At 31.6% G+C, this 13,389-nt stretch overlaps 1 protein-coding gene across 3 annotated transcripts in view; it reads right to left on the reverse strand.

The window, feature by feature from the left end:
• Adgrb3 (adhesion G protein-coupled receptor B3) overlaps window positions 1-13,389 on the reverse strand; it is a 772,147-nt gene that overhangs the window by 485,992 nt on the left and 272,766 nt on the right. For all 3 annotated transcript variants that reach the window (XM_045156936.1, XM_045156937.1, XM_004653066.3), the window contains exons 3-5: window positions 13,130-13,240; window positions 7,099-7,260; window positions 181-345 (exon numbers count right to left, since the gene is read on the reverse strand). In XM_045156936.1, coding sequence (XP_045012871.1) covers window positions 181-345; window positions 7,099-7,260; window positions 13,130-13,240 — 438 coding nt within the window. The remainder of the gene's footprint in view (window positions 1-180; window positions 346-7,098; window positions 7,261-13,129; window positions 13,241-13,389) is intronic.

Here is a 13,389-nt window from a genome sequence, read left to right on the forward strand (position 1 = left end):
CTGCCTTTATGTGGGTACTGGTGAATCAAACTTGGGTTGTTAGGCTTTGTGGGCAAGCGTCTTAACCACTAAGCCATGTCGCCAGCCCCTAAAATTGCATTCTTTATATATTTTGTTTATACTAGGGAAGGTATATCAAGTCCATAAACATAAGCTTCAACAACTTCAGAATATGCTTACCAGGACAAAGAGCAATATTACAAGGTTTGTGATGAGTCTCTGGTCCTTCGCAGGGCCTCCCTCCATACTGTGGAGGGGTGCAGGACCTGGTTCTCGTTCTTTGGCCTCGGCCACATGTGAACGAACACAAACTCCATGGTGACCATTCCTCCCAAACTCCATGGACTGTAATAAAGCAAAGAAGCTTCAACAACAAATGCAGAGAGGCAGTATTTTTTTTTCTGTATAATTAAGAATACAACTTGTCAAAATGTTTGCAGAAATTTAGAAAACTGAGTTTTAATAAAATTCTTATGTCTATTTTTTAAAACATAATTTTAAAATGTATGAAATAGTAGATAGCTGAATGCATATTTTATGCATTTGAATCATAAACCATATTTTTTTTATTTTTCTTTTATTATTTTTAGATAGGATTCCTTTCTCTTTTTTGTTAAAACACTCATCAGTTATTTTAAGTAATATCAACTAAATTGAGCATAGAAACTTAAATTTCTCACAAGAAAGGTAACCATCTAGAGTTAAATTTACGTTAAAGTAGCTAAAGACCAACTTAATTCTTCTAATACCTATGAAGTTTCTGAAATAAAGACTTTTTGTGTTAGGACATTAAAAGAAAAACCTGCACATGGTGGCATATATTTTAAAGTTTTTTTTTTAACACAATACTTTAGAAAATAAAAATATTTTGTCATCTTAAAAATTATAAAATCATCATCTTTTAAAAATATTTATTTATTTATTCATTTATTTATTTGAGAGTGATATACAGAGAGAGAAAGAGGCACATAGAGATAGATAGAGAATGGGTATGCCAGGGCCTCCGGCCACTGCAAATTAACTCCAGAAGCCTGCACCCCATTGTGCATCTGGCTAACGTGGGTCCTGGGGAGTCGGGTCTCAAACCGGGATCTTTAGGCTTCACAGGCAAGTGCTTAACTGCTAAGCCATCTTACCAGCCCCAAATCATCATCTTTTGAATAGAACATTTTAATCACTATCTACTCTCCTTGATTTCAAGGTTATATAAACATGATGACCTCTTTCTACTTTCCAGGAAACTTGGATGCTTTTCCTCCTGTGATAGATTGATGAAAGTAGAAACTATCATAATTGTAATTTTTCAAGAAAACAAGTATATAGCATAGTGTATAGCATAATTATTAACATAACTGTGGATATGCCAATACAGCCGATATTCCACTATACTCAACTCAAATTTTACAAGAAGGAACAATATAATTTATGTTCTTTCATAATGAATATTGAATGATATGTGAAATAAGTATTGATGTCTTTACCAAAAGTTTAAATCCCTTTTCTGAATGCTCAAATCACAGATATAATCTTACTTTTTAAAGACTTTTGTAACCATGAGTAATATAACCTCATGGATAATATAAACAAACAAAATAACAGCTAGAAGAAAAAAAATACTTAAAAACTTCCTGTCTTGACTGCTCTTCTCACAGCTCATAACCCACAACCCCATGGTGAATACCAGCAATCCCACTGAGGAATACCCTCAATGGAATGGGTACAGGGATGTGGGAAATTGTACCAACACATGATGTGTCCATACAAAGTTCCTACTTAATAAAATTAAGTAAATAAATCTGAAGATCCAAAGTGCAGGAATGATGGACTTAAAAAAAAAAAACTGTCTTGATGGCAAAACTCTGGCCTTGGACACTCAACACTTCCATGTTCATGGGTGAAGTGATATTCTCTCAGAAAAGTAAGGGAAAAGAAAGTTATGGGAAAATCTGAAAACATTTATGTTCCCTTTTCTCCCTTACATTGGTATGGATAAGTCCACATTCATATAAAATGGAAGTGATTAGTAACTAAGATATATCTAGAACTATCTTGGTGCATATGTTGACAAAGTTGTTACTTTACAGCCAAACTCAAATTGGCAAATGCATTACCACACATGATGAGATAATTTAACATTTATTCTCCTAGCAGTTTTCAAGAAAATGGCATATTGCCATTAACAATAATTTAGATTTTATCATTCCACAATGTACATATACTTCAAAACACCATGAAGTACAATTTAAATATACATAATTTTACATGTCAATATAAAACATGAATGAATTTCACAAGTATGACATCTTTACCAGGGAAGCATATGATTTCCTCCCACTTAAACGTCTTAGTTACTCCAACTTGTGAAAATATATTCAAGTATTAAAATTTAAATTGTTATTCAACCAAAAGCTCTGGATGGTTTATGAAAGTTTCTGGAAGTCCTTTTAAAAATAATATAGAGATAAAGTACAAGAGAATGGGAAATAAACTTATTTTTTTCTTTTGCATTTTCCTCATGAACATCTGGGAAAAGCAAAACCAATGTCTATCCATTGATATTAAAATAACTAATAACCTATACTTCTCTATTTGAACTATATGTAGGTTCTCTCATTGTGTGTGTGTGTGTGTGTGTGTGTATGTGTGTGTGTGTGTGTACAGAGATCAGTTATGGCAGGGCATTTTAAAAGGATTGGCATTAGTATATTTTGTTATTTTCAATTTATGTTTTTAATTAATTTTATGTTTCTTTTTCTGTTATCAAATCTCCATTTAGTAATAACATTCTGTGCTCTAAGTAGAGTACCAATTATAACATATGATATTACTATAACTGTCTTTCTTTTCTGTAAAATTACCAGAAGGTTACTGTACAGTGTTGGAAAAAGAAAGCAGCAAAATGGGCATTAGTTTTTCTTCATGAATCTAAAAAAAAATAAAAATAAAAATGGTGGCTAGCCTTGGTAACTTAGTTAAATCATGAAACAGAAATCCTCAAAAATCAATGTTACTTAGTACTGTGTGACCGTCTATCATTATATGGCAAAGTTTCACAACTCAGTTACATCATTTAAAAAAGACTTTTATTTTAACAAGAAAACAGAGAGCCAAAGCCTCAGAGGCCCCCAACACCTCAGCACTGAAGCAGACCAAAAATGAACCCAACATGGCTCAGGGAAATCTTGCGGAAGAGGGGGCGGAAAGAATGTCAGAGTTACATGTTGGGTCATGATTTGCAGAGACATTTATCATACTAATAACTGGGGGCTAACTCCACAATGCACGACCCATTTTCATTAACAAGGAGGGTCTAATGGGAGGGGGTAGATCACAGATGAGCCTAAACAATGGTACCAAACTGCCTGTATTCACTGAAATGAAAACTAATAAATTAAATTAAAAAAAAAAAAGATATATTTTTTTTATTTTAGACATGGTTCAATTGGCAAGAAATTATAAGTTATTATTTATAATATGTATAGGAGCTAGTCATAACATTTATGTTAAATATTACAGGGTTTTTTTAAATTTATTTATTTTTTTAATTTAATTTATTAGTTTTCTTTTCAGTAAATACAGGCAGTTTGGTACCATTATTTAGGCTCATCTGTGATCTACCCCCTCCCATTAGACCCTCCTTGTTATTGAAAATGGGTCGTGTATTGTTTACTTAATGAATTTTTAAAAATAACTTTTTTATTTTATACTTAAATACGAAAACATATATATTATCTAGTCAATTTAAAATACTACTAATAAAAACATTCAATTCCAATCAATTTCCTCCATTTTTTATAGTTTTCTTTTTTATAAAGAATACTTTGGCACTACTTATACTACCATTTAGGGACTACTTTGTGGTGGCCAAACATGAAATAAAATGTGTGCAGTACACAGAATATATGATTATCAGGTTTTGAAATATATTTGAATGTTCTTATGGTTTAGATTGGGTTGTACATAGAATGACATCTTGGGGTGGAGAGATGGCTCAGTGGTTAAGGTGCTTGCTGGCAAAGCCAAAGGACTCGGGTTTGATTCCCCCATACCCATGTAAAGCCAGATTCAGAATGCCACATGTGTCTGGAGTTCATTTGCAGTGGCTAGGGGGCACTGGTGTGCCCATTCTCTCTGTCTGTCCCCTCCTCTCTCCCCACTTTCAAAAATAAATAAATAAACAAACAAATAAATAATTGAAGTATTTTTTCTTTACTGAAAATGTATATGACAATTGTGACATTTGCAAAAAACAGCCCAAATCTTTCCCAAACCCAAATAAATTTCATTCTGCAGAGTAAGATTCAGAGATTTACATCAGTGGTTCTCAGCCACAGGTGAGGTTCACCCTGGGAGATATTGTTGCATACTACAATTTGGAGGGTCAGATGTTATTGGCATCTTCTGGGTTGAGGCCAGGGATGTGGATAGGTACTCTTAATGCACAGAGCACCCCTTCTCTGAAAACAAGATTTATGGGCTCAACATGCTGATATTCAATTGGCAAATGTTGAGGAACTGAGGAAGACCATAAAACTATAAATCAGCCTGGGCAGTAAATATATCATTGAATGTAACTACCTTTCTCAGTTTACTTGTATGCTTTTCTACTCTGAGTAATAAAACTGTTAACAAGAATATAATACCAAAGCAAAACTTTTGCAAAAGATCCAATATGTTTGAATATGTATTAAAATAACCATTATGCAAATTAATTAAAAGTAATTAATTTAAACAATATTAATTATTGCTTTGTAGTACATATAAATTTAAGCACACATTTTAAGGTAGTTATCTTAACAAATATTCACCCTGCCCTTTTCTTATTCCATGCTCATTAATCAAATGCCACAAAGTTACAATTTCTGTAGATGACAAGTCTGTTATTGATTTATGAGGAAATATCAGGGGATTTGTTATTTTATAAAAATCCTTTGCATTAATTAACATACTAACATATTAAATTATTTTAAGATTCACTTTTTTACTTTATTTCTCTCAGCCTGTATTATGTTGAAAAGAAAATGCATACTTTATTAACATGGTAAGCAAAACTTGAACCCAAATATCTTATAATATATTTTTTTTAAATACACAAAATGAACTCAGGATAGCTAGATACTTATTTGACATATTTTAACTAGTGAAATTGATAAACTATTCTTTAAATGTGAAAAAAGTCAAAGTAAATCAATGACACTATTATAGTTCAGTCAACAAACTGAATGTTAACAATGTACTTGTATATGAGTATAATTCAACCAAAATTTAGAAAGAAAACTACTTTAGATACGTGGAGTTAAATTGGCTACCCTTCATTGTTCAACATCTTCCATAGTTGTTAAGGGTAAAAATTGTAAGAAAGCATGGAAAACTTTAAAACCATAGATGATTACTCAGTTTTATTAAGATGATACAGAAAGAATCAGATGGTCACAGAGAGCTTGGAAGTTCTGCATGGAAGAGGCTTTCTGCTTTTTCCACAGATATTCTCTGTGTCAGTGGAGCATTAACCAGCATTCTCTGGCAGAAGGATGGAAACGTCATGTGACACCATTATAAATGTGATAACTTGTTTGAATGAAGAATTGTAGAGAGCACACTGGACCCCAATCACATTGTAATGAAGAATCCATGTGCCATCAGATTCTATCCTTGTTATGTTTAAATCACCTTGACATTAAATTGATACTGATGAGATAAATATATATGTCAATTTTAGCTTCTGGGTGATGTGGCTGGAATGTGTTTGCTATATAACTTCTGTTTGTTGTCAACTTTGTCAATGTCTTTTTTGTCCTTCCATGATTTTGTATGTTTTCTTTATTTCTTTTACAGTTCTTCTTTCATGACTCAAGTAATTCCAATTGAATCTCGCTTACTATTTTCCCTCTAGCAATATTTAGTCTTTCTTGTTAATTGTGTCTGCTTCTTTGTATCCTTGGTTTATTTAACTGCAACTTCATAGGCTGTTTTGTTACTTAATTATTACAAAAGGACCTCATACCTCATTGCATCATTCCTCCAACACCTTCTGCCCACCACTTCCTTTGCTTTAATTTCCTGTGGGCTCTTTATTAAACCATGTAGCACCAAATTTACCATTGAAAGCAACTGTAGTGTACAATTCAGCAGTTTGGTGCATATTCATATGGATATGAACTATATTCAGGCAATTCTTTTATCTTGCAAATCTGAGACTCTGCACCATTAAGCAACAACAGTCCCAGACTCTCTTGTTGAAATTCCCCCTGACATTCTTCCATGGAACACACTCTTGTCTTTAGTAGCAGTTGAATCAGCCATGTCTTGAAATGGAGATTACCAGAAAATGTTTAAGACGGACTCAGCAGGTTATTTATGTGCTGAGCTTTTCATTTCAGCAACCTCTGAAAGATTGTCTAGCATCAACTGTAGCAATTGTGATACACTCACACACCAAATGATTAGGCAAAGCATAAACCTGTAGCTTAGTAACATTTTACACTTTGGACCACTTAAGAGAAAGACTAAACTGATCTGAGCAAGAGAAACAATTATAATAATATTATATGCATCAATTGAAAATCACAACCTTTAGGTAACATGGAAAATGTGGCCCCAATTAATAATATTCTCCCTTTCTCTCTGTCTGTCTCTCAGTTTATACAACAATAGATGTCTGTGATGAGGACAATTATTTCAGGGTAGTTAATAGAATAAAATAACAAATAGATTGTTTAAGACTACGGTCAATCACTGACTTGAGCAATGGCTACATATTGTATTTATATTATTTAGGAAAAATATTTTTAAAAATATTCTCATGGAAATTTTCATCATATAGAATATGATAGCTGGATCTTAATTTCCTAGAAGTAGACACATAAATTTGAAGGTTATTTGCAATAGAAATATAGTCATTGATCTTACTTCATGAGATCTAAAAGAAAAAAAAAATATAGTGACAAGCATAATAAAAAGTCACAGTTAAAAGGAACTACACTTATTGACTCTAGTTAAATTGTCTACACCCAGTTCACATGAAAATAACATTTTTTTCCAATGCGTATCATGACACAAATCAATAACATCCACAGTCGTAGTTGCTGCTAACACTACCTGGACAGAGGGCAGTGTTATTGCAAACCCTTGATTCTCTTAATGGGCCGCTGCAGTGTGTCCCGTAAGGTGATACGCAAGTTCTGGTTCGCACCTGCGACCCTTGACCACAAGTTACTGAGCATGAGCTCCACTGGGACCACTCTTCCACACCAGATTCACCTGTGTGCGAGACAACAAATAAATATGAAATACTGTCACAAGTATTCATTCATCCAGTAAGTATAATACCAAGATGACATCATGACATGCATGAATCACTTAAATGTAAAAATATGACAATACATCAAAATGTACAAAAACATTTCATAGAAAAATAAATTTACAGAGGGACGTATACAGTACTGATATGATGACTGAATTTATTATAACATTGTTATTGACACCATGAAGTTACTTGTTAATATTTTCCAGTAAGAATCACTGGAATCAGTTTCCATGAAGCCAGTCTAGAGTTTGCACTTTGATGCAAACTGAAGCAGGATACATTTGTAAGCTTCCCCTATGGCTTTGGTGAGCAGTATTGTAATGATATGTTGTTATCTTGTCTTGTAGTGGATAACATCCTTTCTGTTGCCAGGTAAGGTGGGGCTCTGGAGACAGTGAAGCTAATCCTTATTCACTTGTACACTTTTATTCCAAGTGGATTTACTATCCCTTCATATGATAACCATTTATTTGTGGTATTTAGTAAAATTTTGTTTATAATTTCTCCCACTGATCTAGAGAAGTAATTGTTTTTTCTCATTTGAAATGAAATAAAATTCATTTATAATTTTCATAAACTTAATAGGGAACTAAAATTTACTCCAGGACACTAAGAAGCCAATGAATGTATGTTTTCATTTGCTTTCTGGTAGTTGGATTAACACTGAAGCTATATAGCTTCTTTTAATATCTACAATCATGTTGCAAAAGCAAAAAAGCAAGAATATTAAAGACCATTGCAGTAGGCTGATTTCTAATTCTATCCTAGCCATCATGTTCAGGATGAATTTTAAAACCTAACTTAGAAATTCACCATCAATTTGCTCCAAATTCAAACTGTGTCATACATTGCAGTAACTATTTAAGTTAGCCATTTATTTGATGAGATATTCTGAATACTTTCTGCCAATGACTATACTGAAAAAAAGAACAATTTAGCTATATTTCACAGGTTCTATCTAGAATTTTCCTTTCAAATATAATTCAGAGGATAGATATGGCAGGCCATTTATGTGTTTTGTTTTGGAAAATGATTTAGAAAGTATTTTCATTGTAACTCAAGGCAGCTGATGCATAAGTTGATATTCAAGGACAGACAGAGGTTGGACCTGACTATAATTCAACACACTGATTCCTACAGTGAGAAATCTGTTGCAAAAATTAAAAAAGTCACCTGATATGAAATGTACTTTTGATGAGGTATTTAATTTTATGTTGTTGTATAATCTATTTCCCCAAGGACTCAAAATAAATCAAGTTGTAAGTAAGCACTGGCTAAAGGCACTTTCTTATCATGATTATGGAAACATTTGTTCTTATACCAGCCTAACACTCAAAGGCACAGATAACACCTCACTGATAACCTAGATATATATCACAAAGACACCTGGTAGTAACTGGGATGACAGGCTACATTATAAAACTTCTTTTAAATCTTGGGATAAGTGTTTAGCTTGGAAGTATTGCATAGATCATCCTTGAATATTTCAGGATTTTAACTTTTATAATTAGTATATAACTGTTTTCATAAGTATCTCTTTGCATGAATGATTGACTATCTCATAATTCACTCTAATATTGAGTAATATGTAAGCAAAACAAAAGTCATCATTTTATAAGCTTAAAAATATGACAGTCGTTAAACATATTCACACAAATATGTATTAATGCAAATGTATATTTGGCAATGAAAAAAATAAGGTTACAGTTAGGAAAAATATAATAGTCTTAGTGATGTCACAATCTGTTTATGATGAGATTGAGAATAAATATTATGGCTATATGTTATCAATCACAAAGTCAGAAAGTTATAAACAATGTGAATTCTAAAGATGAAATGATGGTAATGGATAAAATTAGTTTTATTTTTGCCACAAACGCAGTTGTTCTTTTTCTTAGTGTTTTTTATTTATTTATTTATTTATTTATTTATTTATTTATTTATTTATTTATTTACTTTTTGAGGCAGGGTCTTACTTTAGCCCAGGATGACCTGGATCTTAGTCTGTAACCCCATGTTGTTCTCAAACTCACAGTTATTCTTATATCTCAGCCTCCTGAGTGCTGGGACTAAAGGCATGCACTACCATGCAGTTGATCTTTCTCTCACACATTGGTATAATGACAGAAAAAAATAATAAATTGAGCAATGAATTGGGATCAAGGCCAGCTTTAAAATATGATTTTGTACAAAATTTGAATATTTTTTTTGTCTTCTGAATACATGATTCTACATGTTCATACAAGATGAACAGTGCTGTCTGGTCATGGGATGTTAATACTGAGGGCTAAGAAATGATTTCTTCACTCTCCCTCAGACTGATGGCTTGTTTTGTGGATCAAGAATTAAACAAAAATAAATGCATGTAAAATGGATTTCAAAACTGTATCAAATTTTGCTAGTAAAATAAAACTTTACCTACTAACATATTCTTGTAATCACTGAAATACTTTCACACAAGTGATACTTTCACTGAATTATTTTTTATCCTAACATGTTAAGTATTTTTTTTCTATAAGGTGTGAAAACCATTTGCATTGAACACATTGGGACATTGTGAGAAAAATCTAACATACTTTCTAAAATATATTTTAAAAGAATATTCAAAGGCATTGAAATAGTAAAATGTAAAATATGTACTAATTCCAATATATGCTTCTTTGGAGAGAGCAAAAATTAATGGAGTCTCAACTGAGAGGGAATTTAGATCATGTGGAAGTCTTCCATCTCTAATATAGTATCAAAATGTTTTCATACTTAACAAATCATGAGAAAAAGTAAAAAGAAAACTACTGCAACTGGAGTGGAGAAGAATCATATTTGATGGAAAACTACTCAATATTGGCTCTATGACATTGAAAAAGTCAATGTATTTTTAAGCATCTTCAACAATATATCTACCTCAAGATTTACTTGTGAAACTCAGATAATATAATGTGAGGGAGACTTTTTAAAATGAGAAACAAGATGATAACATAATTTTATTTTTTCTATTTTGAATAACATGTTATATTTACCTAATATGGGCAGTTTAACCCATTGTAATGAGGCTACTTTTCTTTACTTGTTAATAATTGTATTGCTTTTTATGTTGCTACAAAGCATCAATAAATATAATGGTCCTAGTACATCTCACTAATGTTTAAGTTGGATATTTCCCTTAAATTTCTGTATTATATCATTTCATTTATTTTCTTTCATCAGTTTTATATCTTGTAGCATTCTTCATTCCTTAGTTACTTTTTACAAATTTTTATAATTGTTTATATGTGATTTCAATACTTTGATTATACAAGTAGGTGAGTTCTATCAAAAATCTTGCCTTTGCTGGGCGTAATGGTGAATGCCTTTAATCCCAGTACTCGGGAGGCAGAGGTAGGAGGATTGCCATGAGTTCAAGGCCACCCTGAGACTACATAGTGAATTCCAGGTCAGCCTGAACTAGAAGTGAAACCCTACCTCAAAAAAAAAAACAAAAATAAATAAATGAATTAAATTTAAAAAATAAAATAAAAAATCTTGACTTTTATAAAATTTCACAATGAAATGTCTGTTTAGATATCCTAATATCCAAAGAAAGTGTTCTAAAAATATTCATGTAAATGTTCTAATTTAGCTTGATAAATTCCTTGTATCAGAAATTAAATTTTAAAAATTATGTAATAGCATAAATATTTTAATCTTAGCATTATAATTTAGCACTAAAGTAAACATTGCACTTCAATTATAATGCATTGCAGTTTAATTATATTTTAATTAATGTAAAAGCAAGTATTTGCCTATAGTAGTTTTGCTTTTAAAAGGAGTAGTGAATACTATACTTCCTGAATTCAAGCATCCAATTAATATATTTATGGTTTTAAAGATATTTATGTGTCTATGTAGTGAACATTTCATCTATTTACCATATCATATGTTAGTACAAATATAGCTCATAGAAAAACAATGACTAGAAAATAATTCATTTAAAAAATTAAATTCTAATTCATATCTAATAAAATAAATTTTCTTGGGATTTGAACTTGTTCAAATGTGTCTTTTTGTTTGTTTTGCTGAGAATCATGAAACTATTTGATTTATGTGATCTGTATTATAAAAACTGAATTCAAGCAGAAACTCTTTTGCATAATATTTAATTCACAAACTAGATTGACTACACTACTGGAAGTTTAAAACTATTGCTCTTTATTTCACTCCTACATGAATTCCAACTTGTAGGGATTTTAGTAAAGTAATATTTGTTGCTCCATTTCATAAAGGACACATCTGTAATGTTACAGCAATATCATAAAAGATGAAGCTGAGGATAATCATCTCAGTGTCTCAGACTGTATGACTCTCTTTGCTGGACAGAATTACATATAAAATTTTGGAATTTTACCTGAATGTGGTCAGGCACTTTTGAACTTAATCAAGCGAGTGGTAAAAATATTAATACTCTTTCTTAAATAAGGTGTAAGAAAAACAATCCAGACAAGAAAGTTTTCTTCATTTCATATATAATTAAGATAAAGATTTAAGTATATGTGCATTTGGAGAAAACCTAAGATAGGTTCTAACACAAATTATTCTTCATATCCTGTTCCTAGAATCTGACTTCAAAATATTTTTATTTTAAAAAACATTTATTTATTTATCGGAGAGAGAGAGACAAAGAGAATGCGTGCATCATGGCCTCTGGCTACTTCAGCTGACCTGCAGATGTATGTGCTAACTTGGGCATCTGGCTTACATGGATACAGGCAAATGAAACCTAGGTCCTTAGGCTGTGCAGGCAAGCACCTTAACTGCTAAGCCATCTCTCCAGCCCTGCAAATGATATTGTATAATCTATTTCTCATCTACTACCACAAATTAAATATTTGTATTTTTAGGAAATAGGCTGAGATTCAGGGTTCTAAATAGATACTATCACAAGAGCATGTGGTCTGAAGGAAATACCCAGTGTTTGGGAACAATTTTATAAAAAGCAGTCTGAGTAATATGTCAGAAGCTGTTCATGTACTTGAACTTTTCTACTAATGTTAAAACATTCAAAATTATAATGTATATAATGATATTAAGACATAGATAAAACTTAATTATCAATTTCCAAAAATAAAGTCAAGAGGCTCACAAGTCTCCAAGTGCTTTTATACTTTTCTTGGAGTTGTCCCTTGCATATTCACATATATTGAATTTTAAAATTTATTTAAAAGAATGAAGTTTTCTGTCATATACACATATGTGTGAGGTTTAAAAGTGATCTGGTTAATTTAGTATTAAAATTTTATCAGCAAGAAATTCACATTTATTATTTAGACTTCAAATTTCTACTCGTTAGGTAATATAACAGAAAATCTTTTCAAAGTCCTATGTTTAGCCATAGCAATATCTAACTTAGTCCTATACATTTTAACCATAATATGTACAGATAGATATTACACATGAAAAATATTCAATATGTCAATTATTGTTGCTTTCTTCAGTTAAGTCCTATTTAAATTCTAATTCTTGAAAATCCTGTTTCAAATACTTACTGAAGGAATAACTTTGTTGTTTTTCTTTAAATGTTTAATGATACAATTTAGTGATTAATAAACATAGGAAAATCATCCTCAGTAAATCCTAAAATGTTCCGTACCAAAAGCAAAGGAAGTCTCACACATATCCTGTGTACTTGTCATTCACAGCTACTGTATTTATGGACTTTAACTGGTGACAAAAATGATTAAAAAAAATCAGCTCCAAAAACTGACAAATGTGCAGCAAAAGATCATGAAAACATGCAGTGGTTTCATTAAATTAACAACAATAGATAGAAAAATGTAACTAGCGTATTACCAGTTTGTGCCATAAATTTAGCAGCATCAGCTTGCTCCTGAGGGACCCTTTGTTCATGAACAGATCGAGGTCGCTGACTTTTAATTGTATGATCTCCCATCATTCCAAATTCTAAAGACAGAATAAAGGTATATAAAGCTTGTGTGTAGACATTTCTCAAAAATTACATTACTGTCTCATGCACTAAGTTCCTCTTCATACCTAAAGTTATTGATTAAATCCACAATTCTAACTTCTAAGCTGATCTGCTTGGAATATCT

Source organism: Jaculus jaculus, chromosome 8 (assembly GCF_020740685.1).
Source record: "Jaculus jaculus isolate mJacJac1 chromosome 8, mJacJac1.mat.Y.cur, whole genome shotgun sequence".
NCBI lineage: Eukaryota > Metazoa > Chordata > Mammalia > Rodentia > Dipodidae > Jaculus > Jaculus jaculus.